Below are 27632 nucleotides of genomic sequence, written 5' to 3'. Positions count from 1 at the left end.
TTTCGGTTGTGAAATGTTGTGCTTCGGAACCAGAGCAAAGTCTGTGAAAGTTGGGTGAACTCGGAATTGAAAATCCTTTTATGGAAGTCTGAATTTGTCATTTAGTTGTGCCTAACGTTATTTACCGGTTTAGTGTCCTGGTAAGTTAATTTCGTCCCTCACAGTTTAGGAACGCTGCGTTGTTGGATTTGCGCTTTTAATTCATTTAAAGTCTGCGCACACAAAAGCTAAAAGAAAGTAATAGAGTGAACAAACTGCCTTATCATGTCGACCCGTTACTGAATATTTGACTTGAAGACCTGAGTTGCCTTTAAGGACTTTTATTTACTGTTACGGGTAGTATTTGGCTTTGCGTAAATTGGTGACAGTTCTCATGCAGACGCATTTAACGTCAATTACATTGCCTTAAAAAGGAAGTCCAGTGATGGAGAAGGACACACTGGAGGACCAACTTCTCTTCTATGCTCAGGAGGGCAGTTGTCCTCATATCCAGATGCTCCTTCAGTCGAGGATCGATCAAAACAGCTCTCTGAATATCAACTGCAGATGTAAGTGGGCAGAAACAGGTTATTATCCAGCAAACAGGACTTTAGATGTAGCAAGGAGAGTATTTATTTTCATTTCTCTAACTGTAGCCAGATCTAAAACCAGCCCAGGATGGACACCGCTGCATCTGGCCTGTAACTTTGGACACAGGGATGTTGTGGAGGAGTTGCTCAAGGTGAGAGCTGTGAAAATTGGGTATTATACTCTGACTGATAGGTTCAACACTTGCAGATGGAAAAATTTACGAGAAGAAATGCATTTGCAGACAGGTGCTGATGTGAACTTGCAGAATAACATGGGTGACACTCCTCTACACAAAGCAGCAGCCACTGGAAGGAAGGTAAGAATATTTATTGTTTCATTGCAAGTTCATATAACAAGAGATGATGTCCGCCTTGTAAATTGTGTGACTTTTGTCAGCCTAAAGTCAGCTGGAACGACTGCCACAGACTCTAACAGTATGCTATGTTTTCCTGTCACCCAGCAAAGCTTATGACTGATGACGAGTGATATTCAGATTTTTTTTCTCTTTACTTTGGACCCTTAAGGAGATTGTTCTGTTGCTGCTGCGGTATGATGCCTGTGCCAACATAATCAATGGAACAGCTCAAATCCCCAAAGATGTCACGGAGGATGATGAAATCATTACCATGCTGGAGGGTATGAAATCATGGGAGTGTTTTTTTTACATGGCTTCTCATTACCAAGGATCAGCTGCCTTTGTTCTCAAGTACTGTTTGGTTTGTGCAGCTGCAGAGAGACGGGAGACAAGGAGACGGGAGGAGAAGCTTCTGGAGGCAGCCAGAGAGGGAGACATCACTACTCTGTCGAAATTGGTTAGCGCCTGACCTTTCTAAGAACTTTGACAGAATATATTACATTCTGAGAGCATGTCTCTCCAGTTCAGGCCTTTAACAAGTGCCTTTGACCTGTTTTAGTCTCTGAGATTGCTGAGATGCACAAGTAGCAGAATTACTTTATTCTGTCTGCATATTTGACTGATCTGATGTCACTCAAGTGAAAAATTGGAGTCTCAAACAGCCAAAACCAAAAAAACAAACAAACAAGCAAACCATGTACTCACTGTCATATTCACATGTTCTGTTTTGCATATCATTGCAAGTCTTATAATGTGGATTATATTTGTCGTTCTGTCAGTTTTTTGGCACTAGTTTGAGATCAATAGTTTAGATATTTAGCATTAAATAAATTTCCATTGCAGGTAGATGTATGAAAGAGTTAAATGTAAGTCTCTTTTACTGTTTCTGTGATTCAACCAACTTCTATTCTACAGCTCAGTGCAAAAGAGACTCCAGATATTTGCTGCAGGGACTCGGTGGGAAATACACCTTTACACTGTGCAGCCTACAGGGGGCAGAAGCAGTGCATCATAAAGCTGCTCAAGTCTGGAGCCGACCCTGGTATCAGGAACAACAATGGTACATTATTTATCTTGGTTTATTCCTATGCTTTTATTATTCTGACTAATATTCAGTTTGTTCAGCAATGGTTAGAACTGTTGCTTTAGAATTACAGTTTATTCATGAAGCAGTTCAGTATCTGTCAGCATGGTGAATACTATGATCTGCTGGTTTGGTTCCAAGGTAGTGTCTACAGCTGCATAATACATTTTTTTGTATTGCTGTTGATGCTGCAGACCAGACAGCACTGGACCTGGTTCGTATTGATGAACTGAAGCAGATTCTAGCAGCCTATCAAGATAAGGTGAGATCACACGAGTGGTTTGTAGTCTCCTATTTATTTTGAATTATCACATAGCTTCTGCAAAGAATATGAAAGGTAGAGTTGCACATTTATGTCTATTTCAATGCAATATTTTGATTTCTTAACAAAAATTAACATGCTCTTTTTGCAATGTGCTCATCTGTTGCACTGTTTATTTAACCTATCAGCTTCAATAAGATTGCTATTAAATTTGGTATTCAATTTATGGCCCCCATTTATTATTTCGGCTCCTCTAACATCACAATTAAGCTTGGAAAACAAATGGTGCTCTTCACAGGATTTAACATCCAATTTTTAGGCATTTCCTGAGCTAATAATTCATTTTTTTACTGATAGTACTTTGTGTGTCCTGCATCTCAATCACAGACTGGATATTTGCATTTTCTCTTTTAAGAAAAATGAACTCAGTCACCCTATACCAAGTCTTAATATAGGGTGTGACATGCAGGCAACTGTCTTGACTGTGGAGAGAAACTCTTCCAAGTCAGCAGTCTTTGCTTTTGCTTGGATGTCTGAAAAATCTGGCACAGGCTCAGTGCAGAGCAGTGCATAGTCATGGTGGAAATAAGAACGGCTACGCACTCAGCTGTTAAATAGATTCGCAAATGTGTCATGTACCTCTAAAACTATTCACGTTTTACTCAGTTGTGTGTTTGTGATCTCACCAAAACTAGTCAACCCTGTTGTTAACCAGGCTATGTTTGTACATGAGTCTCAGACTTTTGTTCGTATTTCCTATTTCCCACAAAGGATGTGAGCAGTGGGGTGCAGAAGATTGAAGGCCCTCTTTGGAAGGTACCCAGATGCTGAAGTGTTCTTTTGTTCACTCATAGGCCAGACAGTGCTTTGGTGCAGACTATGTTCTGTGCATATTTGACATGATAGATTGTTCTTTTTTCTTGTTACTTAACATAGAATTTTACTATAGTTAAAAAAGACCCTTCACACTCCTTTTTGTTTGTAGGTATTCTGTGTGTTGTATTGATTAAATGCAACATTTGAATTTGTTTTTGTTTTTTTAATCTCATGAAATTAGAAAATAGTTTAAAATGGATACAGTATTGTTCTCTACAAAGGCATTGGAACTATGTGAAGATTTATGTGATTTACTTTTGCTACATAGGCTATCCATTGTTGCCTTTTTGTGTTTCTGACAGAGTTCACGCTTCCTTGGATGGCGATCCCACTGGGTGGTAATTGAGAATGGAACTATGTCCTGGTACCCCAGACAGTGAGATAACTTTATCTGCAATTTTCTAAAGCTAAAAAAAAAAAAAGATACAGTGTACATATTTACTATATATTTTAATTTGTAATCAGACAATACATTGTCACCTGTAGTGGCGAAAAAAAGTGGATGAAGTGATCAGTAGTATTTTAACAATCACGCAATGACAAATGGAACTGTAATCAGTGGCTGCATCTATACAGTATAAATACTACGGCAGAGGCATTATGTTTTCAGGTTGTCCATCCATCGTGTTCTCGCTATAGTCCTCTAAAAGCCTTGAGGGACTTTCTTTAAATCTGGCACAAACGTCCACTTGGAAATTAGATTTTGTTGCTCAAACATCAAGGTCACTATCACCATAACTTAACTACAGTCTAATAGGATAAAATAATGAAGGAATGACATTGAATGTCCAAAAAGTTAAGTCAACTTCACCCTGACACCATAATGTTCTGCAAAAGTACTTTTCTGACCATTATTCAATGTCATAACTCTGGAACAGAAGCAGAGATTGTGACCAGATTTCACATTAGGACAGATACTGAACTGGCAACAATAATCGTGGGTGACCACCTATGAAATTCTTTCACCTGTTAAACCACCTATTAAAGTCTTCACAGCGTATATTATGACTGGAGAGACGTGGATGTAAAGGGCAACTGGTCTGGTTGGCAGAAGCAGCATGCAACCACAACACAATAATTTAAGTTTTATGTTATACGGTCTGCCTGGTGTTTATGTGTTCTTTGATCTGTTTTCTTCTAGAGCTGATGCACTGGCTGGTGTTAGAAAACAGGGCTGTATGTCTCTTTCACAAGCCTACTGCATGGTAAGTAGTAGAGGTTAGAGGCTTGTTGTCAACTATTGATCTTTCTCAGACAATACGTGTTTTAGTTACGATCACACGCAGCTTGTAACATAATGATGTTTGACATCGAGTGCAGCAAGCTTAGTAATGTCATTTGCAATTTCAGGTCAAACCATGGGATCATTGCTTCTTCATGCTCAGGTGCTTTGATGACACTGTACATTATTTTAAGGTCCCATCAAAGACAAATTCAGTGGCAACGAGAAAAGTGAGATGATTCACCTTTTTTATGCTGTTGTGATACATCGCCTCTGTGAACTGAAATTGCATGATTAGACTAATATGTAAATGTTACTGGTATTTGTCTACTTAGCGATGGCTGGATGTTATAGAAGCACATGCATCCTACAGCATTCGCCACTGCACCCAGGAACAGATTATCTATGATGCAACTGATGACAGTAGTGCGACAGTGGGGAACCTGACACAAGCTGTGCAGGTAAGAATACATTCAATTTTTTTTAAAGAAACTGTAGTGTCATGTTGGGAAATAATGGCATTCAGAGTTTTTGTTTCAACCATGTGTGATTTAGCACTGTGTGTGAGTGTTTTGTTGGTTTATGTGGGAATTCCACAGTTTAAGTGCTACTTTTGTCCTGTACTCTTGTAGGCAGCCAGCACCTGCCAGCAGAAATTGGACACTGAAGTGTCAATATTTCTATCCATGGTGAAGAATGAAGAGAATTTTGGTAATTGTGTCTGACAAATCTGCACTTTACACAGAGTCATTTTGTGATTTTGTAGAAAATTTCTAATCAACTATTTTGACAGCAGATTAAACATTTCAGTGAATTATTATGAAAAAAATGGCAGTTTTGCTTGCAGCTCAAAACGAAAATGTGCTAAGAGTTAATTTTGGATTCTGGAAAACTCATTATTTAGATATTTTATGTATTTGTAAATGAGTTAATCATTGAAATGGCTGATAATGATCATAATGAGAGATAATAAAAAAAACTGTTTGCTGTATACAGTTTAAGCTGATTCACATACACTCCCCTCCAAAAGTACTGGAGTAGTGAGGCCAGTTTCTTTAATTTTGCTGCAGACTGAAAACATTTGGGTTTGACTTCAAATGATGAATATGAGTCGAGATTCACATTTCAGCTTTTATCTCCAGGTATTTACATTGTATCTAATACACAACTTAGAAGAAATCATTTTTGTAACGGAAAACCAAGTTTTTAGGTGAACAAAAGAATTGAAACAGATAGACAAAATAGATTAAAGTGAATAAGACTTAATATTTAGTTGCAAATGCTTTGCTTGCAATAACTGCATCAAGCCTGTGACCCACTGACATCACCAAACTTGGACTTGGCCAGTCTACAAGCTTCCACTTCTTGCCCCTGATGAACTCCTTTGTTGTTTTGGCAGTGTGTTTGGGTCATTATCTTGCTGCACGATAAAGGATCTCCCAATCTGTTTGGTTGCATCTTTCTTTTAATTGACAGACAAAATGTTTCTGTAGGCTTCTGAGTTCATGTTGCTGCTGCCGTCATGTCTTACATCCTCAATGAAGATTAATGAGCCTGTCCCATTCCAGTCTGACCTTGCTGTTCTTCTTGCTAATGAGTGGTTTGCATCTTCTGGTGTAGCCTCTATACTGTGGTTCATGAAGTCTTCTGTGAGCAGTAGATTGTGATACCTTCACTCCTGCCCTCTGGAGGTTGTTGCTGATGTCACTAACAGTTGTTTTAGGGTCTTTCTTTACAGCTCTCACAATGTTTCTGTCGTCAACTGCTGCTGTTTTTCTTGGTCTACCCGTTCAACGTCTGTTACTTAGTCCACCATTGGTTTCTTTCTTCTTCAGGCAATTCCTAATGGTTGTACTGGCTATGGACAATGTTTGTGTAATTGCTCTGATTGATTTTCCATCTTCTATCAGCTTTACAATGCTTGTTTTTCACCCATAGACAGCTCTTTGGTTTTCATGCTGGTTAATCTCTAGCTATAGATACAGTCTGCACAGGCAAAGACCAAATCTGAAACTGAACGTAGACATTGAGCGCTATTTATTGTTTGAATAGTCAATCTAATGGGACACACCAGAGCAACTAAACACACCTGTCAGTCAGATGTTCCAATACTTTTGCTCCCATGAAAAATGGGTGGGTTCAAACAAAAGGTGACATTTTCTAAGTAGTGTATCAGATCCAGATAAATACCTGGAAATAATGCTGAAGTGATGACCTCTTGTCTCATATTGATCGTTTGATGTCAAACTCAAATGTTTTCAGTCTGCAGCAAAAATAAAAGACTTGGCCTTGCTGTTTCAACACTTTTGGAAGGGAGTGTATATGCATTATCTTTTCTTTTTTTAAAGCACTGGCAGCACCTATTCTACTGAAAGTCAAAGAAACCAGTGAACTTGCCAGTGAAACGTGTGATGCTCTCCATCTGTGCCTTGAGCTGCTGTCAAAACAACAAGAGGTAAAAGAAATCATCATAGTTAACATAGGACAAGCTAAGATTTAAAAATATGGTTATTTCTAAATATGTCAAATGTCATTCCTCAGGCATAATTTAATGCATTCAGAACCATATAAACTATGGAAAGGTTTATGTGATATATTGTATCATTGTAATGTTTTCTATAAATGAGAAAGTAAGTGTTAAAATGTCAGATTTCAGAGACACTGAATGGCTCTTCTGCATTCATTTGATGTGAATAGAAGGCTGCTTTTTAGTCAAGCTCCAGCTTGCTGAACATGTATGAATCTTCCTTTCATTGATTCCCACACCCTTGCCCACATGCTGCTCTCCCATTGGTTAAATAAATTATACTCAATGATTACAAAGTCCTCAAGCCCCTCCCCCTTACGTTGGCTCCTTCATACCAATCAGGTTTGAAGTTCGTGTGTGCGTGTCCCTGTCCACCTGTCTCAGGGGTTGTGCTCTGCCCTTGGGGGAGCACTGGAACAGTGTGGTAATCACTGTGTGTGTACGAAGGACACGGCCAAGATCCGCTTTTATGCTTAGGTCTGCATTCAGCTTGCAGATCACTGTAGACACACACACACACACACACACATACACACACTTGGACTAGGATCCACACACTCCCGCTCTAGGGAAAGGCTGTGCATTGAGCGAGGGAACTCAAGCGCTTGCATATTCACTGGCTCAGCTGGAGATACATGTATTCACCCTCACAGTGAGAATACACGCTCGCAGGCACACTTCCACATGCCGGAGCATCCGTGCACAGGCGCAAGAGGAGACAGGGACGGCACTTTCATCTTGCATCTGCACAGGTACCAGACCAAACAGTTGTTCTTGTAGAATATTCTCAGCTTTCCTCTCTAGCGTCAGCAATACCAATTGACTGTGTTTGCTGTAGGCTGATCCTGATGACTGAGGCGTTTGAAGTTTGCCGTGAATTTATTCTGATGTTTTTCATGCGTTGTTGACATGCGGGTTGGTCTGAAACGCTGGCACAAGCGAGGGCTATTCATCAGTATGCGGAGGTCATTTTCTGTGGATTTAATGATCTGAATTTTCAAGTGTGAAATTGAGCATGTTTGAAGTGGTGCTGAATGCTACACTGCTCAGTGCATCTGTTTAATGAGATCATCTTAGAAAGTAATGAATTCTGTCAAAGTGAGAGCAGAGACGGGCATACATTCAATTACGCTGAGGACCTTTTTGATGTGGTTATACTTATAGATAAGCATTTAAAATAAACACTTGGAGGTTTAACCATTCAAACACAGCAACTGTTTGTAGCACCTAATTTAGGAATGGAGGGATCATATATCAGTTTATTTTTTTTGTCTTCAATTGTTGCGAATTCATTGTCTACAAATTGCTGATAATAATACTTGTATGACCTACACTTCAACTGTGTAACTGATAGATTGTCCTCATGTGGAGACACAACAAAGGACTTCTGTATCCATGCATGGGTTTGTATAATAAAGTGTAGATATCTTAATTAATGAACTCAGCTGTCTATAGTACAACACAATTATAGCCATAAATAGCATGTTTACACGGTGCTTTGCTAAACCACACTATCTTAATACTAATTGGCAACAACTGTCCTGTCACTGATGGCCCAAGGAGGCTGAGGACGTTCACTGCGGTCTTATCACCCAAGAAGCAATAAAAAACGTCTCATTATAAAGGACACTAAATTAATTTCTGGTAACCGGATACTACAATAAGAAGGAGATGTCTTAACAAGCATGTTACATCCATTGAGCTCATGCTAAACTGCTGCTACTACATGTACTAACTGGATTATATTTCCTACAGTGCTGAGATTGCCCGTATTAAGCAGTATTAACTCTAATCCCTCATTTTCACTGTCCCACCACAGATGCATCTGCTGGTGACTCTTACACATTTGTTTTCTACAGTACAAAACATGCTGTAGTCACGTGCTGTTGTAATCGCACTCTGACATCTGGGCAGATGTGCAGTACAGAAGCACGGTTCATAGCTCGGAGGGTTTTGCGGCAATTACAGTATTGTCCTTGAGCAGTGTATATGTGGTCTGTCCCATTTCAGCAGCTGCTGCAGAACTAAAGTATGCTAGTGAGAGTGGCACATTTATACATTACATGCAGGGCACAGTATGAGTTGTGGTGACTACATGGCATTTAAAGTGGAGAGAAATATGCTGTTAACTTCTTCACAAAAGCAATGCTGTGAAGATTGAGGTGCAAACGGACAACCTTGGACAGAGGGAGTGTGACATCTCTCCTACACAACACAGATTTATTGGCCCCAACCTTTCCTGGTGTTTATCTAGCAGCATCCTTTCACACCTGTCAAGAAAACAAATGGAGACTTGCAGCTTGAAACCACTCGGCGGTGACACGTGGATTAGCAGATCTGTCAGTTTGTATTGCTCTGAAGGTAGAAGAATGGCAGCGTAGTATCTTTTTTCACAAAAAACAATTCATAATGTTTTCTCGACAGTGTAAGAAAGCAGACTGCCCTTTAAAACCTGAGGGATTGGAGGAAACACCAAGTATCATTTGACCTTTACCTCAGCCATTGGCACATAGGTAACTGAACTACTGACTTGTCATATCTCACCCAGGAGAGTCTTTACAGGGTATGTTTTTGTTGGTCCCTGCACTGACTGCCTCAAACTTTTTATTATTTTATTAAATGTATGCATAATTATTTCTAATCCTTTATTTGGGGTGTATATGTGAAGGCTGGTACCTGGTGGTATTTTTGTGTAATTGGTAGCTACATCTAGCACTGTGTAGAGCTATAATAGTTTTGCCTCTGAGATTTGCTTTCCCCTAAGCAGCAGAGAAAGCAGAATTTAGAACAGAGTAAAAGCTCTACCCTTTGGGGTGCTGGCCAAGGAGAAGCATCCCTCCCAGGCTCGAGCAGCAGCTACAGCACAGAGCCTCAGCAAGGCTTAAAATAGCGCTGTTTGTGCTCAGGAGAGAGGATGCAGTGAGAACGAAAGAGCTGGCTGGGATAGTTACACAACAAAGAGTTCTGCTCATGGATAGGCTCTCAAGCCAAGTGTCTGGGACAGGAAGCGTTAACACATGAAGGTGATTTACTTTACACCCTATTTTAAAAAAATAAGCTTGTGGCAAGGACAGATATGTGATATGTCAAAGAAATATTTAGAATTAGAAAGAGAAAACCACAGATATTTTTAAGCATTTCTAAAGCAACATTGAACATGACTGATGAGAATCTGAACATCCACTCTGATATTGTGTTTCTGTTTTCACAGAGAACATGACCTACATATATGCTACCAGTGAAAAGTTTGGACACAGCTTCTCATTCAATGCTTTTTATTTATTTGTATTATTTTCTACATTGTAGATTAATACTGAAGATTAACATTCTTGTTTACAACATAATTCCATATGTATTCTTTTATCCAAACATTTGACTGGTAGTGTAGGATGGCAAAGTGTGATGATTTCAAGAGCAAAACGTTAAGTTTGTTCCTGAATGTAGGTGCTAGACAGTGGTCAAACCAGGTGTGAAACAAGATGCCTATGAGCATCTGTTACATTACAAGAATAAAATTCAATCTTGGGTATGTAGTTTGTCAGTTTTACAAGAATACAAAGATATAGATCTGTATGAAGTGATTTTAGATAACTTGTGTGGGAGTTTGTGTATTTGGATGATAATGAATGTGTGATTTCATACAAATAATGTGGCTTGAAAGAGTTTGATCAGAGGTGTTGGGTGACCCTGCTGCATCGCTAAGATCTGCATATTTCACATTCTGCCGGAGTCATCTTCACCTTTTCTGTATGCATGTATGCTCTGATTATAATTGGGTCGACTGGATGTAAGTAATGTATTTTTAAAGCCTGGAGTTTACAAGATAAGCCCAGCTCGAAGATGCAAGTAGGGGTGCTGGATCAGTGGCCTTGAAGTGCCCATACTAATCTACAGATAACTAAATGTGTCTCTGTTTTCCCTGCCTCATCTATAATGTGTGACTGATTTCCACCACAAAGGAAACTGAAGCGATTTCATAGAATGCCGTTTGAGTTTCAGACTGCAGTAGGACAGTGATATTAAAAGGTCAAAATGAGCACTATTTAAAAAGTCACATAGATGTCAGGTTCTATTTTACAGTAGTTATTTTTAGGGCGATATTACACATCATGTAAATCCTGAAGCAGTATCACAGCTTCAAAATTTAATATTTTTTGGTTTGTTGATCACATAACATTGACATAAGAATGAATACAGTCCTCCATGATGGTTGTAAACATACAGTATGATCAGTCACAGCACTAAAACCACCTGCTTCATATTGTCTAGGTTCATCTTGTGCCTCCAAAATGGCTCTGATCCATTGGTGCAGGGGCACATCACCTCTGGGAATGTCCTGTAGTGTCTTTAATTAGAACATTGGCTGCAAATTCTTTGGTCCCGTGTGTTGCAGAGTTTTTCTTCAACAGCTCGGGTTCTTGGTCATGTTCCTCGACCCATTCCTGAGCAGTTTTCACAGTGTGGAAGGGTGCATTATGCTGCTGATTGATGCCCCTGCAATCGGGGAGTGCCATTATCTTGGGGAGAGATGTGCTTGGTCTGCAAGGCTGTTTAATTAGGTGAGACATGCCTGAGTGACATCTACATGAATGCCGGGACTTAAGGTTTCCCAGCAGAACACTTCGTTCATGATCTTCATGATCAGTGTTACTCACTTCACCTGTCAGTGGTCTTAATGTTGTGGCAGCTTGGTGTAAGTGAAAGGGAAATGTGTGAGTCACAAATACACTCACAGTCCCAGACATGAATTATAACCCACCTTGAGCACACTGGCAGATGCATTGACTGGTGTTTCTTTTTGCATAGCTGTGCACACAACTGATAATGCTTCAGGCAGTATAAGAGATGAGGCTGAACTTTTCATCTTTAATCGAAGACACTGGCCTCACTTTGCAGTCTCAGATTTACAGTGTGATTTACAAGCTCCTGTTTCTCTCAGACTCAACCGCCGTCCTCAAGGTGACTCTGGAAGTTTTTCAAACTGCGAAGGCTGCGCTCCATTTTTTATGATCGCTGCACTTTCTTAGCTTTGTGAATTTGTTTTGTTGCCCATTTATAATGCATTTATGTTAGAGTACGTAAGCAGTTTCAGTTTTTAGAAAACTTTGTCATTGTTGTAGCTATTTTCTGACACATCATTTTGGTGGCACCTGTCGATTTTTATTTAGTTTTCCGTCTTCTGTTTAGTTACTAAAGGACGCACATCAACAGTGTTAGACAATAGGAAATACTGATCTGGTCCGTCTCACAGTGGCCTGGCTCAGGTTGCTTTGAGGAGACACTCAATCCTGGGCTACAGAGCTCTCGGAGACTGGGGTGTTTGGTTCCGCCTGGAAGAAACCAGATCTGTGGGCAGGGTTAGAACAGTGACCTGCCGTCAGAACCAGACGTGCAGCTGCTGTGACAGATGAACAAGCAGATTATTACTTTCATATGAATCAAACATTCATCACATATTTGCAAGCTGTATTGTCTGTACTGTACACATAATTGTTGCACTTTTGAGCATATTCTTTTCATACACGTAACATTGCATCTGCTGTGTGTTTTATCTGTATGGTGGTCCTGTGTTTGCAGGTGTGGAGCCTGAAGGTCGAGCAGGAGGTGGAGAAGAACAAAGCTCTGACAGAAGCCTTGCAGATTTTGGCAACTGAGCACCAGGAACTCAAGCAGTCGTTGAGTAAGATCAGAAGGTCGTCTACGCTCAGTACCCTCACTGGAGATGACTTCTATGATGCTGTGTCAGGTCAGCAACCTCTTGGTGGACAGTTGGTGAAGTAATCAACAAGTTTGTATATGTCACAGTGGGGTGACACGAGACCAGTACATTAATACAGAGGAAGACAGAAACACTATTACACTTTATTATGTTGTAGATTAAATTCTGAATGGGTAATCATGCAACTTTTGCCATCAATGTACACTCAATATCTTGTAGTGACAAAGTAAAAATACATTCCAAACTGAAAACTCTCATTCATAGTATTTAGCTCCTTAATTCAGCATTTTGTAGAGGCCTATTTGGCCGCAGATTGCAGCTATTAGTTTTCTTGGGAAAGTCGCTACAAGCTTTGGATGCCTTCCTCTCAGGCTGCATCAAACTGGATGGGAAACATTTGTGAAATACCATCTTAATAATCTCCACAGATGTTCTGTGAAGATTCAGTCTGGGCTTTGGCAGAACCACTCAAGAGCAGTCAGAGACTTGTCCTGAAGTGGCTCCATCATTGTCTTGGCTGTATGCTTTGGGTCACTGTCGTGCTGAAAGGTGAATTACTGGTTCAGTCTCAGGACTCTGGAGCAAGGTTTCTTTAAGGACCCTGCTGTATTTGGCTGTAATCATCCCTCTGTCAATTCTGATCACTCTGTTCACATGGCCTTCTTGATGATGTGCTGCAGAGATGGTTTTACTCTCAGTATGTTTTCTCATCTCTACAGTGGACTTCTGAAGCTCTGTTAGAGTGGTCGTTGGGTTCATAGTCACCATTATTACCAAGGCCCATCTTATTTGGTTATTCAGTTTGGTCATTTTAAGGAGAGTTCTGGTGGTTGCAGATGTATTAGTAACATTCAAAGCTTTAGAAACAGACTCATACCTCTCCCTTGATCTGTGCCTTGGCACAATGTTATCATTGAGGTCTGCAGAGAGTTCAGTACAGTTCATAGCTGAGTTTTTGTCCTGATCTTGAGAGTGATAGAGTGGTTTGTCAGACCTTTTTATCCAATTTAGTTCCATTCACTTTACTTTTGTTAATATGCCAATCCGCAATAGTCATATGGTCAAGACATAGTTTATTATAAAGACAAACCCAACAAATCCAATGATTCCTTTTGAGCAAGCAATTTCCAACATCCATCCATCCATTATCAGTACAGTGTTTAATCCTCACTAGGGTCACGGGGGTGCTGGAACCTATTCCAGCTGACTTGGGACGAAGGCCGGGGACCCCTGGACGGGTCGGCAGTTTATCACAGGGCTACACATAGAGACAAACAAGCACACTCACATTCACACCTATGAACAATTTAGAGTTACTAGTTAACTCCAGCATGTTTTTGGACTGTGGGAGGAAACCAGAGTACCTGAGAAAACCCTCGCATGCAGAGGGAGAACATGCAATTCTCCATGCAGAAAGATCCCAGGTCAGGACGCGAACACGGGATCTTGTTGCTACAAGGCAACAGTGAACCCACCGAGCGACTGTGCAGCCCCAATTTTCCAATGGTGGGAAGAAAAAAAATTCCCCCAAACAGGAAGAAACCTCCCACAGAACCAGGCTCAGAGATGCTGGCCATCTGCCTTGACGAGTTGTGGTGAGGGTATAGAGAAGAGAGAAAAGGATAGCAGAGAGAAACAGACAAACAAAACAGACAATGCACTTTGTAAATGATGTCCCTACAATTCAGTTTGCTGCAACTGGACTTCATTCAAGAGCGTTCTTTGATGGACAAAATAATAATTTTAGCTGAGTACGTGAAACCAAATCACACATCTTTGTATAGAGCAGTTTATGAAATAGTCTTTTATTTGCAACTTCCTAGAACATGTGTGCAGCTGTTTGAAATTCTGTCAACACATACTTGAATTTACAGGTACGTACAATAAGCACTCTTCATCCCAGAATAGCATATGGAGCAAGAAATGTAAGAATCCTTCACTATTCTCCACTCCTTTGTGTTTGTGACAGAACCTGTAAAGTCACTGACAGTAGTGCTGTCTAGGGGAGGAGTAGCATCCAGCAAGCACAGAACAAACAATGTTAGAGGAAATGAAGCCTCTGTGTGGCCTCTCATTGGAACACAATCCTCAGGTGGAGTTTGCCTGGCAGCAGGGAGGGGGAGACTGGAGAGAAACCCAAGCACAAGTGCTTATTTGCAGACTGTATACTACTGAGGCTGCAGAGCTGGAGCTTTTCTGAGGCAGCTACTCGAACCTGTACGTGTGATTATTTGGCATGACCTGGCGTCTGGCCTCATCTGTCATCATCCCACAGAGTCTGAGTCGGAGCTCTCAGTGAGCGGCTTCTTGTCTGTGGCCAGCCACTCCTGCGAAGAGGACGAGGGGAGCGACACCCCCCTACTCAACAGCCTCCGCCATCCCAGCGCGCACAGGGGGCCTACCGGAATGTCAGGGGAGGGTAACCATGGCAACCAACCGGCCCAACACAATGGAGTCAAGAAGCACAGGTGGGACATGCTCCAGTTATGATGTCATGCTTGTTTACTGGTTTAAATGACTGCAAAGAGTCGGGTGGGAGTACAAAGAGATCCACTCTCAGTGCTCCGCGGGCAACCTGTTCACTGTTTGTTATATGCAAGGCTTTGTTTAAGGTAACAGCTGGTGGCAGGATTTAGTAGGATAACTTGGCATTGCTGAACGGCTTCATTTTTGTGCATATGACTTGTTTGGTATCTGATGATAGGCTGCCGACCTCAATCAGCAAGAGGATAGGGCAGCGGGCAGAGTTGGTGTAATGAGATACCACCCTTCCACTCCAGTCTGTTTTTGTAGTCAGGTGTTTTTGCTGGAGCGCCCAATCCATAGAGAATAGCCTGTTTTGTTTTTCCTGACTGCTCCAATTCTCCAAGTTAACAATCAGTTGAGCAGTCTGTTGCCCTTTTTTTGTGGGGGTGGGGGTGGGGATGGGGGGGCAGGGGGAGATTTGACAATCTCTTTCATTTCCTTGCATGCTGATTCTGGCTTGGCCTCTCTTCCTTAATCCAACAAGTGATCCATGAATAATTTAACATGTGCTGGCTCAGAGAAGGGCTGGAGAAAAGAGCTGGCGGGCTGGCTGGCTAGCTCTGTGTGCATATGTGTAGGCTTGTGTGTGTTGTGCATTAAAGATTTATGAGGTGTCTGTTTATTTGAAATTACCTCTGTCATTCAAAGATACGTCTGTTAGCAGTTGTCTGTATGTGGGCTGGTAGTTTTTCGCTCACTTTTTACTATACATAGAGAGATCTTGCAATTAATTCTCAACAAGATCTCCAGATCTTTAAAATTACAAGAATACATTATTTTAACAGTATAATTTTAATGCACATAATGATTTAAAGACTGATTATATTACAGTTGATACCATGGCCATTTCAAATGTTAGAAATTTATGCTTCAAAATATTTAAAGGTTCACATGTATCGAACATCCAGACGGGAAGTGATGTTGGATGTTTCCTCCATTGAACAGTGCCAGTTTGCTTAAGGAAAACTCTTTTTTTTTTATCTGCCTTTCTAAAAAGATGTGAGATAATAATGAGCATTTCTGCTTACATTCTGAGCATAAAAAGGTACAAGTTTTCAGCAGCTTGTTTAAAAAAAAGTGCCATTAAGCTTCTGAAGACTCCCATGAATCTCTAAAAATGTACAAGTACTGCAGCAGGTACAAATTATAGCATCGAAACCCCTCTCATTATATTTCCGTTTTTCAGCTTAATGAAAGAAACGCTCCATGCTTAAATACATCTAGAAGTAGAGTGTAGTGGAGAAAAAAACTAGGCCAGAAATATAGTCTGCCATGCATCACTGCTCTGTTCATCCAACAAATGGAGCAAACCCCCCCACTCCCTACCTCACTGTTTATTTAGCTGAAGTAATCGCTTTTATTTGTGTAGTTGCTCCAGCACTCATTTTAGACAAGAACACCATCTGCCTATAGCTAGTATACCTTTGAATCGGTCCATGCTACAGATGGCGGCAAGACTGGAAAATAACCTCAGTCACAGAGATCACTGAATTTAGTCAAGCAGCAGAGTCGAAGATTTAGAGCAAGTGGGGAAAGTGGTTGTGTGTATCCGAGTTCAGCCTTTCATCTCAATGGTATTCAGACTTTATAGTGCAGAGGTGGTTTTACACAAACAGAACAAGCAAAAAGAATAACTAAAGTAGGCAGTATTGAAAACACACACGCACACACACTATTCCATCCATTCATGGGTATTGCATGAGGCTTGAACAGACCAGCTGAAAGCTCATTAGCTTACAGGTGTCAGATAACCTTTATTCCCAAATGGTGGGTCAAGCTATGCTGCCCGCTCTGAAGCTTTTAAACCGTACAAGCTCGCAAATGCAGCAGACAAACTAATGGTTTTGATGTGCAGTTTGTCCAATACCCTCAGGTGTTGGATTTGTGCTCAGTGCCACATTAAAGAAGTGAATAATGTTGAGCATAGATGGGTCCTGATGCACCAGTGTTTGCCTGCTACAAACTGCACAACTGACACACAATAAATAATCCAATGATTTAGTATTGATAATTAAAAGCTGTTACTTTACTGAGACAAGGATGGATATAATGATATGGGTAACAGTCAGATCTGACTGTGTTTCTCCCTCCTTTTGTGCTGTTTTCCTACAGAACATCTCTACCAGCTCCCATGTTCTCCAGGAATGACGTGAGCATCTGGAGTATTCTGAAAAAATGCATTGGCATGGTAAGAATAGACCATCTACAGTCTACAGTCTACTCCTTATATCTGCTTGTTTTGTCTGATCGCTGTGCTTTCATTTGCTGTTTGGGAAAAATTAATCTTGATTTGAGATTTTGGGGAAAAGGACCAAACTCTAATAAAAATAAAGCAAGGTAAATGTGATAAAACCAGTATGGTTAAATACATTTTACTCAAGTGAAAAAAAAAATACTTCTGTAAAAATATACTCAAAAGCAAAAAGTAGGTCAGTTAAAATTTACAATAAATTTAAAGTGGAGGTCAGTCTTCTCTCTTTACTCATCCTCAGTGTAAAAATATAATTAGCCCATTCAGCCTCTTTGTGCCACTGTACTTCTCGAAGATGCCCTGCACTCACAACATTGAGGTAAAAGTCAGAAAGGTGGCGCACATCTCAGTAAAGACAGGAGTTCCTCATTAAAAGTAGAAGTCACTGCTGAGCACACGAACTAGACCAGCATACGCCTGTTGCCTGGGCAACAACGTGGGTGTGTGGCAGGTATTCTGTCCATCCATGCCCCATTCCTTGTAACACGATATCTCAAGAACATCATAATGATCTGTAAAAACTTTTTTCAAAAAGCATCATTCAATGCAGTAACACAGGAAGAGATGGGAAGATTTTAGACATTTTAGTCAGATACTGCATCAATGACACTAATCTTGAATTATTGTATAAATCTTATGTGTTGCTGGGCTGAAGAGCTGTGTGAAGTGTCCACATTTCAGGCTTTGTAGCTTCTTTGCAGCAACATCCATATTTCTTATTAATTGGCCATACATGTAAACACATATATAAGAGAACTGAGTTTTTTTGTTACACTTCAAAGTCCGAAGTAATCGTTCACTGTAAGTAAATGTGGCCTGCAATGTTTTTGCAGATAATATATTAGCTTTAGATAGATGCAATATAGCTCTACTATACTGAATTGCATTTACTTTTTGAGCTGTCTCTAATAACATATATCTGGAAAAATCCCTTGCCCAAGAAGCAGTCTGTGCCCTTTCAGTGTCTCTTATCTTCTCCCACTCGTCTTCTTCTCAGGAGTTATCAAAGATTGCCATGCCTGTGATATTTAATGAGCCTCTGAGCTTCCTCCAGCGGCTAACAGAATACATGGAGCACACCTACCTCATCCACCAGGCAAATGCCACAACAGACTCTGTCGAGAGGATGAAGGTACCACGATAAAATTCTAACAGTTGATCTCCAAAGTGATGCTGTTATTTATTTGAATCAAGTCAAATCAGTAGAGCTGTTTTCTAGCCTCTCATATAGTACTGCACCGTTGTTTAAATTTCTGCAATGGCAAAAGCATTGTGTCAATATCAAATATTGAATTAGTTGTCTATAATTTGGTTATCATAAAACTATGCTCTGTAGTGTGTTGCAGCATTTGCTGTGTCAGCTGTAGCATCGCAGTGGGAGAGGACTGGGAAACCCTTCAACCCACTACTGGGGGAGACCTATGAGCTAATCAGGTAAGACAGTATAAATCAGTACTCATCAGCAAATATGGTGCATAGACACACCTATACACAAAACAATTTGCATTCAGTTTCTAGGTGTATATCTTGTAAGTGGATTTTCTGACACACTAAACATATCCTTGTTCTCCGTCAGAGATGATTTAGGCTTCAGGTGGGTGTCGGAGCAAGTAAGCCATCACCCTCCAGTTAGTGCCTTTCATGCTGAGGGCTTCAAGGAGGATTTTGTCTTCCACGGTTCCATATACCCCAAACTCAAGTTTTGGGGAAAGAGCATAGAAGCTGAGCCCAAGGGAATCATCACACTGGAGTTGCCCAAGTGAGTTCACAGCACTGAGACTGTGTCTGTGCTGAATTCTTTTGAGTTTGTCTTGTTTTTTGTCTCTGCTGAGCTCTTCTCTTTCTCTGCAGATATAATGAGGCCTACACCTGGACAAACCCCACCTGCTGCGTCCACAACATCATTGTTGGTCAGCTTTGGATTGAGCAGTACGGCAACGTGGAAGTGATCAATCACAGGTAAAGGAAATGCTTTTCTCCATCTCAGTGCTCTCTGTGTATGTGTGGGTACAAACATGCTTGCCTAGTGGATTTGCATGCACAGAGACTTGGGTGCATGAATATCTTTTCTGTTTGTTTTTTTTTTTTTCTGTGCTCTGCAGAGGATTGTTGATCTACTTTCAGGTCCAGCTTATTGATCATGGGAGCAGAACTGGGACAGTTGCCATTAGAATAGAACAGTGAGAGCAGGATAATTAATGTTTGAAAGCCTCAGCTTGCAGAAGGAGAATAAAGAAAGAGAATTGGTAAACAGGCTGCCATTCTGTTACAGAACTGGAGAGAGATGCAGCATGACGTTCAAGCCCTGTGGCCTGTTTGGTAAAGAGCTCCATAAAGTTGAGGGATACATCCTAGATAAAAGGTATCACCATTAATTACATATGGTTTTAATAGTCACCTATAATATGCTATTTTTTATGTTGCCTAAAATAGTAATTGGATTTTTCATAAATTACTGCTTTGTCATATGTAATATAACAAGGTAGTTTATAATGTACTACAGGAATTTTATTGGAGTACTGTTCAATGGTTATGTATCATATAACTGTGCTTTGTTAACATCTGTTCTTTTTGTGCGTTCGCAGCAAAAAGAAGCTATGTGCGATATATGGAAAATGGACTGAATGTCTATACACAGTAGACCCCGCTACTTTTGATGCCCACAAAAAGTCTGACAAAAAGAATGCAGATGAAAAAAAAGGCAACAAACAGGTACTAAATTTTACTGCTTTCAAAGACACCTGTGTTATTTCCATAGACTGTATGTAAAACATGTGACCGGACCTGAACATATTTGGATGAGAGTGTGTTGCTGGGTTCTTAATTTAGAGCCTGGCAGGTAGTTTGTTGGTAAGGTGCATCCATAATTGTAAATTTTACTGAAGCATGAACTGAAAACAGTGAATGGGTCAAACTTCTCAGACAAAAAACCCCCCCCAAAAAACAGATGGCACCCAAACAAGTTTACGGTTATTAAAATGTTCTAGTGCCATGGATGTGCATTCCTACTTTTCTGTCGTGATTGACGGGTAACAATTTGTCAATCACAAATTAGCCACGTTTTGAAAAAATAACCTGCCTTATTGACTATTTTGCTGTAAATGGGATCATAACTTACAAAATAAACAATGTGATGGTGTATTGAAGTGAACTAGACTCATGAACTAACCAGAAAAACATTTACTGAGGTGAAAAATCACGTGACAATTAGGGTCCTTTTCTCATGGCCTTCTATATAATCAGACTTTTATTTGTAGCTAGTGGAGTCGCCCCCTGCTGGCTGTTGGAGAAAATGTTGGTTCTGTGTTGGCTTCACTTTTCAGACCTGGGGGCCTGGTCCAACTTTGACGTACAGTCTGGTCCTGTCTCCATTATCTTCAAAGGTTTTAGGTACTGATACAAAAAAGTGAGGATCCTTTTTAAAAAAAAAAAAAAGCCATGACTAATTTAATTTATCACTTCCTTCACTGTGCAATAAACAGAAGGTACTTAAATCCATTTTATATTTGGCTTTAAAAAAGCACCACATAGTGAACAGGTCTTGGCAGGAAATCAGTTTCAAGCATCTTGCAAAAACTGCCTCAGCTCCTCTGTCTCAGCTGCTTCCGTCTCTTCGTATATTCTCAGACTGTGACTGTGATGTTGAAATTCTAGCTCTGTGAGGCCCATTTATGTGTTGCAGGGCTCATTGTTCTTCTTGTCAATGCTGATCGCTCCGTATGACTCTGGCTGTATGTTTGGGGTTGTTATCATGCTGCAGAATGATTCAGGGGCCAATCAGACACCTCCCTGATGGTAATGCATGATGTATAAGGATATGCCTGTACTCTCACCAACCCCGATTTTGCAAGGAACCTCCACGGTGCCTCACTGTTGCCTGTAGACAGTGTGCAAACTACAGGGGAGCCAGGGGGAATTTGGCTCCTCTTAATAAGAAATGAACCCTCCTGGAAAGATGATCTGTGAAATTTTGGAGGGGTTTCTATAATATTGGCAGTATGTTATTTTTGCCTTGCATTTGTATCTCCAGCATCATGGATCATGTGTAAAATTAGACTGTTATTGATGCATTATTCATGCATGAGGTTGATGCATCATTAATTCACCTTAAGATGCCAGGATGAACGCAAGCTTATCTTACCATTGCCATTGAAATGGGGCGGAGTAGTATCATAAACGTCACTCTTTTCCTCTCAAAGAGCATGAGCACCATAACCAACATTAAAAAAACTGTGGAAAAAGCCTAAGAGCAGCAGCAGTGGGTACTTTTCATCAGTTTTATTCTAATTAATAAGAATATTGATTTAAAAAAAAAAAAAAAAAAAGGCTAATTCAAGTGCTGGCATTTCTGACCATGAAAAAAAGAAAAAACTAAACAAAAGATAAAAAGAGCTCCCCAAAAGTTGTCGTGTAGTTTGCATACTGCCTGCAGGCAGTCATTCTTGTTGTGCTCTCCAAACCTTCAGCAAACAAACCGCATGCTGTCCGAGCCAAATCTTTCCAACTCTCATCAGTCCAGTGCACCTGATTTTGTGGCTGCAAGTATCAGACACTGACCAGATATTTCCAGACTGTATCAGGAAATTTCTGCTATTTCTGAGCTGATTGCACCGCTGCACCTCCCAAGAGAAATCTATGCCTTCTGTTTCTTTGGCCAACTACTATGTCTCCAGTACTCAGTCTTGCAGCTTCTTTATGTGTTTGCAGAAGAGCTTGGACAGCACATGTGGAAACGTATGTCTGCCTGGGAGAGACCTTGCTGATGCAGGATAAACATGTTGTGTTTTATTGCTAAGCTATTTTAAGATAAAACTTTCACTTCTTCAGCAACCTCACCTTTTGAGTAATGCCGTTCCTCACCCAGATTTGTTTCCCTACACAGCTGATTTTGGTTCAATGTACATATTATGTTGTTATTTTGCACCTGTTTGGTATAATTGTGTAATAATGCACTGGGCTGTAAGACAGCATATTTTTGTTACTTTATTACTCTATAGCAAATATCTCACTGGAACGCTTCACCATTAACTATGAAATTTCTAACTGACACACTAATGCAGAAGATAACTAAGACAAATGTTAACATGAATCATCTAAAGCACTTGATTTTTTTTTTTTTTTTTTTTTTTTTTTTTTTTTTTTTACATTGTACTGCATGTGTGTCTGTCTGTGTGGCCTCAGAGCAGTGTTGATGAGGAGCCAGAAGAGATGCCTCCACCTGATGCTGAGACAGTGCAGGTCATCCCAGGCAGCGAGCTCATCTGGAAGATCACACCTCGACCGGACAACTCAGCCAAGGTACGAGGAGACATAAAGAGGAGTTCAAGAGATCATCCATCCACCCATTATCTCTACATCGCTTAATCATCATTAGGGTTGCAGGGCGCTGGAGTCTATCCCAGCTGACGTAGAGCAAAGGCAGGTGACACCCTGGATAGGTCACCAGTCTATCGCAGGGCTACATATACACTGCCTGTCCAAAAAAAAAAATCGCCAATTGGATTTAACTAAGCAAATAGGTAAGAGCCTTCCATTGGGTATTTACTGCAGTGATAAATATGTTTCAGCTGGCAACAACTTATTTAACCCTAGCTGATGCAGTGAGGAGCTTCTCATTTTTAAAACAATAAAACAATCGTGTTGGAAGACATATCCTGTGGTCGTGGAGAAGATGTTAATCTGTCTCAGAAGGGTAAAATTATTGGCCTGCATCATGCAAAGAAAACAACTAAGACTGCTGAAACTGCTAAAATCAGGTGAAGAACTGTCCAATGCATTATTAAAACCTGAAGGATAGTGGTGAACCATCATCTTTGAGGAACAGATGTGGTCGGAACAAACTCTTAGATGATCGTAGGAAATCAACAGTAGAACTCACGGCTCTGTTTATTAGTGAAAGTAAGAGCATTTCCACACACACCATGTGAAGGGAACTCAAAGGATTGGGACTAAACAGGTCTGTAGCTCTAACAAAGCCACTGATCAGTGAGGCTAATCAGAAAATAAAGGCTTCAGTTTGTTAGGTAGCATAAACATTGGACTGGAGCAATGAAGAAGTTCATGTGGTCTGATGAGTCCAGATTTACCCTGTTCCAAAGTGATGGGTGCATCAGGGTGAGAGGAGGATGAAGTGATGCACTCATCATGTCTAGTGCCTACAAGCCTGTAGGGGTTAGAGTTATGATCTGGGGTTGGTCAGGTTCAACAACATTATGTTCCCAAAGAATGAGGTCATCTGACTACCTGAATATACTGAATGACCAGGTCTTTCCATCAATGGAGGTTTTCTTCCCTGATGTCATGGGCATATTCCGAGATGACGATGCCAGGATTCATGGGGCTCACATTGTGAATGAGTGGTTCAGGGAGCATGAGACGTCATTTTCACACATGGATTGACCTCCACAGAGTCCAAACTTCAGCCTCACTGAAAATCTTTGGGATGTGCTGGAGGAGACTTTGCACAGCGGTCCCATCATTAATATAAGATCTTGGTAGAAAATTATTGCAACTCTGGACAGAAATAAGTGCTGTGCAGAAGCTTATTGAAACGATGCTACAGCAAATGTGTGTCGTTCTCAGAGCTAAGGGCGGTCCAATGAAATATTAGAGCATGCAACTTTTTTTTTGGACGGGCAGTGTAGGAAGACAAATACGCACACTCACATTCACACCTATTGGCAATTAACCTCAGCATGTTTTTGGACTGAGGGAGGAAGCTAGAGTACCTGTAGAAAACCCATGCGTGCACAGGGAGAACATGCAACCTCCATGTAAAAAGATCAGACCCAGACCGAGGTCTTCTAGCAACAAGGCAACGGTCCTAACCACTGACTCACTGTGTAGCCCTTCAAGAAATCAATGTTTTTTTTCATTTTGGGCTCAGTTTGTGTTCTGTGTTGCAGTTCTATGCATTCTCCACGTTCGCCATGCAGCTAAATGAGCTGGAGAAGAGCATGGAAGGAGTCATTCCTCTCACAGACAGTCGCCTCAGACCGGACATCCGCGCCATGGAGAATGGAGACATAGGTACAGTGCATGTACCTGGATGTGAATCTCTATCATTCTTCAGTAGTTAAATTCCTACTCAGAGGTTTCTGTATCCATGTGTTGTAGATGTGGCAAGCGCAGAAAAGAAGAGACTTGAGGAAAAACAGCGGACGGCCCGGAAAAACCGCACCAAATCAACAGAAGACTGGAAAACAAGGTTAGTCGCTGAGAATTGTGATCTATATTGTGCCGCTGCTGATTGTGTTTCTGCTTTTACTGATTGTCTCCCTGTTGTCTTCTGTCATCAACTGTGGATTTCCTTTTATTGTAACTGAAAAGGAACCCTCCACTTGGCCCAAGGTTTGGTTCAAAGCTTTGCTTTGTTTCTGGCAGTTGTTTGCTCTGGTGTGAAGTGCTGCACTACACCACCCTCCTCAGGACCAAGTGCACAACTGCATGTGTTGGGGTTTTGTGTATCTGCGTGTGTGAGAGATTTTTTTTAGACACTTAAAAAAATGATGTTAGATACTACGTATATGCTTTCAAAAAGGAAGACTAGCAACTTCTCCCAGCTGTGCACAATGGTGTTTTGCCATTATCTGGTTTTATTCAGGTTTTGGGTGTGTGTGTCTTTTCTCTGTGATTCTTTTATCTTTCTCTGTCGTCCCCAACTGCTGTGCTTATTTTAAATCGGCCCTCTCATTGTAAAAATTCTGCAGGTGGTTTCAGCAAGGACCCAACCCCCACAACAAAGCTCAGGACTGGCTCTACTTGAAAGGCTACTGGGACAGGAATTACACTCAGATGCCTGACATTTACTAACGAGTAAAAACACATACAGATCCCATATACACGGATTTCCGTTTACCACCTTTGAACTTCATCTGCTGCACTGGGGATTGTGCTCCCAGCATAAGCAACAATATAGTGGCGTCATTTAGAACAGCAGTTAGTGTTTGTGGTTCAATTTGATTTAAAACAAACAAAAAAAATGCAACAAACAACTGAATGAACCCGACGGCATATAATCTTTAATAGATCTGTGTGAACAATGAAGCACAAAAACTCTCTTTTGCTTATTTATTGTGGTTCTTGACCATTTCAGTAAGGTATTGGCATGTAGCAGAAAAACTAGAATGCATTTTAGAAATATTTAATGTTAGATGAAGTGTTCAAACAGCGACCTGAGTTTTACTGTTTGTAGTTTGTCCACGATTCCTGCTTAGTCATGAAAACATATTACTCATCAGCTTCAGTGCAGAGAGGAGGCAGCAGCACTCCAAACAGCTTGGATGGAGTGGATGGTTTATCCTAAGCAGCACTGATTGACACTTGTGCATGCATACTATTATGCAGTGCAGAGTATTAAAATAGATCATTTTGGAACATTTGCCTTTGTTTTCACTTCCTAGTACAATGAGTGGTGCAGATATTTAGTGTTTAAATGAATGTGTTTGCCTAATTGCTTGTTTGCAAAGGCTGCTACAATTGACTGTACATTTGCATCTGTTGGTTTCCTTGCAAAGATGGCAACTAAAATGTTAAATCTGACAAGAATAATGGCCAAGACTACGGCAGTAAGACTTAGAATTGAACAATGCAATGATTATTTATCACTAAGCCCTAAACTGAGTACTGTATAGATGTGTATAGTTGCGTAAGTCTACCTGACTCTGTAGACAGCACTTTTTTCTCTCTATAATACAGCAGGGACACTTGGTTCCGCACTTATACATAGATTTGTGTGTGCGTGTGTGTAAAAGTCTTGCCATAGATTAGCATAGTTGGTGATATTCTTAGTGCTATGTGCATTGATCTAATTGAAATCTATCACAATAAACGCATGTGCATCATTATAACTATGCAAGCCTTACCTCCTTCACAACTGAGCACTGTATGTTCATTTTCTCATGTTATAGATAGCTGCTACATGTATACATTTTAGGTTTTTTTCTGTTGTCACTCTTTTGGGGTATTAATACAGACTTTCTATTGTTGCTAAATAAAAGCTTAATGTTTATTGGACTTCTGAGTTTTTCTCTTGTGGTTTGTGAGAAAATGTGGGTCCATGCACCTACTGTTTACTAAAATCCATCTTTACCCTCCGAATTTATTGATTTACCATTTACAGTCATGTAGAATCCAGGTTTACAAATCACAGGTCCTGATGAATTTCTGAGTGTGTAGTATGCGGGCATGACTCAGCATAATTCCGAATACTAAAGCAGAAACCAATATAGTGTTAAAATTATGGACAAGTGGGTCAATTTAATCCTATTCTTGAAGCATGTGAGTTACTACTGCTACACCCAGATTGTGAAAGCAGTGCACCAGAGCATTCACTTTTGTGTACAGACTAGACAACATTTAAAGCAGGGGTAGCCAACACAGTGCCCGCGGGCACCTGGTTGCCCACAGAGACCATGTGAGTCGCCCGCAACACATGTTCTAAAAATAACACTAGTCACCATGAAATTCCTTATAAAAAATATAGTTGCTATTCTTTTTAAATCAAAAATACTTACATTAATGCAGATTTTAAATTACAATATTTATTATAATTTAAAAAGAAAACAAAAATGTCTTCGGTGTAAATGAACTTTGACCTTGTCCGAGTCAAAGTTCACTGCGCATGTCAAACCACCACGTCATTCTTTGCTGAAGCTTCCGGGCGCAGACACTTTGGGAAGCTAGATGTGGTTTTTAACCCCCAAAACATGACAGAGAAATGAAAGAGAAAACACTATTTTCACGATGACTGGGAGGAAGAGTTCTTTTTCACGACAGTGAAAGATAAATGTATGCGTCCTATATGCGGGGCGTCTGTTGCGTCGGCAAAGCGGCACAATGTGGAGAGATGCTACTTTAGCCGCTACAAAGCTTCCATGCTAACTAGCCACCTGGTAGCACATAGACTGTATGCGCATTACGGACAGGAAATGCCCGGGACTTAAAGGCTGCTTTGACATCTACTACGCGGCGAAAAGTTTCTTCTCGGATAAAAATGTACCATTAGAAAAACTTGTTTCGGTGACGACAGATGGGGCTCCTCCATGACGGGTCGCCATGCAGGCTTCATTGTACGATGCAGAGGTGATCCAGACTTCCCAACATTCCTACATTACCACTGCATCATTCACCAGCAGGCCATATGTATGTACAAAAGTGGCCGGATTTGATCATGTGATGACTCGTGTTGTGAAGATCATAAATGGCTCCAAAGCCAAACAACCAGGACATTGAAGGTGCT

The 27632-nt window shown here is 40.6% G+C and overlaps 1 protein-coding gene across 4 annotated transcripts; it reads left to right on the top strand.

The window, feature by feature from the left end:
* LOC111579926 (oxysterol-binding protein-related protein 1-like) lies at positions 1-26407 on the top strand. Of its 4 annotated transcripts, none has more exons than XM_035955903.2 (28): positions 1-140; positions 414-548; positions 636-886; positions 1095-1206; positions 1297-1382; positions 1841-1985; positions 2204-2271; positions 3043-3087; positions 3450-3523; positions 4289-4352; positions 4498-4599; positions 4705-4830; positions 5002-5080; positions 6718-6824; positions 12474-12642; positions 14891-15083; positions 17254-17329; positions 18390-18524; positions 18729-18826; positions 18969-19151; positions 19244-19351; positions 19665-19754; positions 19978-20104; positions 22574-22690; positions 24298-24421; positions 24509-24599; positions 24722-24742; positions 25102-26407. In XM_035955903.2, exons 2-28 carry the CDS (start codon positions 425-427, stop codon positions 25202-25204), a joined length of 3018 nt encoding a protein of 1005 aa, XP_035811796.2. In that variant the 5' UTR covers positions 1-140; positions 414-424; the 3' UTR covers positions 25205-26407. The 4 variants fall into 4 exon arrangements, with proteins under 4 accessions (XP_035811796.2, XP_054870234.1, XP_054870233.1 ...); XM_055014259.1 differs by having other exon boundaries at positions 102-548; positions 636-721; positions 812-886; XM_055014260.1 differs by lacking the exon at positions 24722-24742 and having other exon boundaries at positions 111-548; positions 636-721; positions 812-886.
* The last annotated feature ends 1225 nt before the right edge of the window (positions 26408-27632 follow it).

This window comes from Amphiprion ocellaris, chromosome 10 (genome assembly GCF_022539595.1).
Source record: "Amphiprion ocellaris isolate individual 3 ecotype Okinawa chromosome 10, ASM2253959v1, whole genome shotgun sequence".
NCBI lineage: Eukaryota > Metazoa > Chordata > Actinopteri > Pomacentridae > Amphiprion > Amphiprion ocellaris.
The sequence above is the reverse complement of the archived record's forward strand: the minus strand, read 5'-3'. Positions and strand labels throughout refer to the sequence as shown.

Excerpts from the sequence above, each read along its gene's own strand:
- LOC111579926 (XM_035955903.2), top strand. The coding sequence starts at position 425 with ATGGAGAAGGACACACTGGAGGACCAACTTCTCTTCTATGCTCAGGAG. Across the intron at positions 19,352-19,664 it reads GTGGAAGTGATCAATCACAG|AACTGGAGAGAGATGCAGCA; the intron begins GTAAAGGAAATG and ends ATTCTGTTACAG. Across the intron at positions 22,691-24,297 it reads GACCGGACAACTCAGCCAAG|TTCTATGCATTCTCCACGTT; the intron begins GTACGAGGAGAC and ends TCTGTGTTGCAG.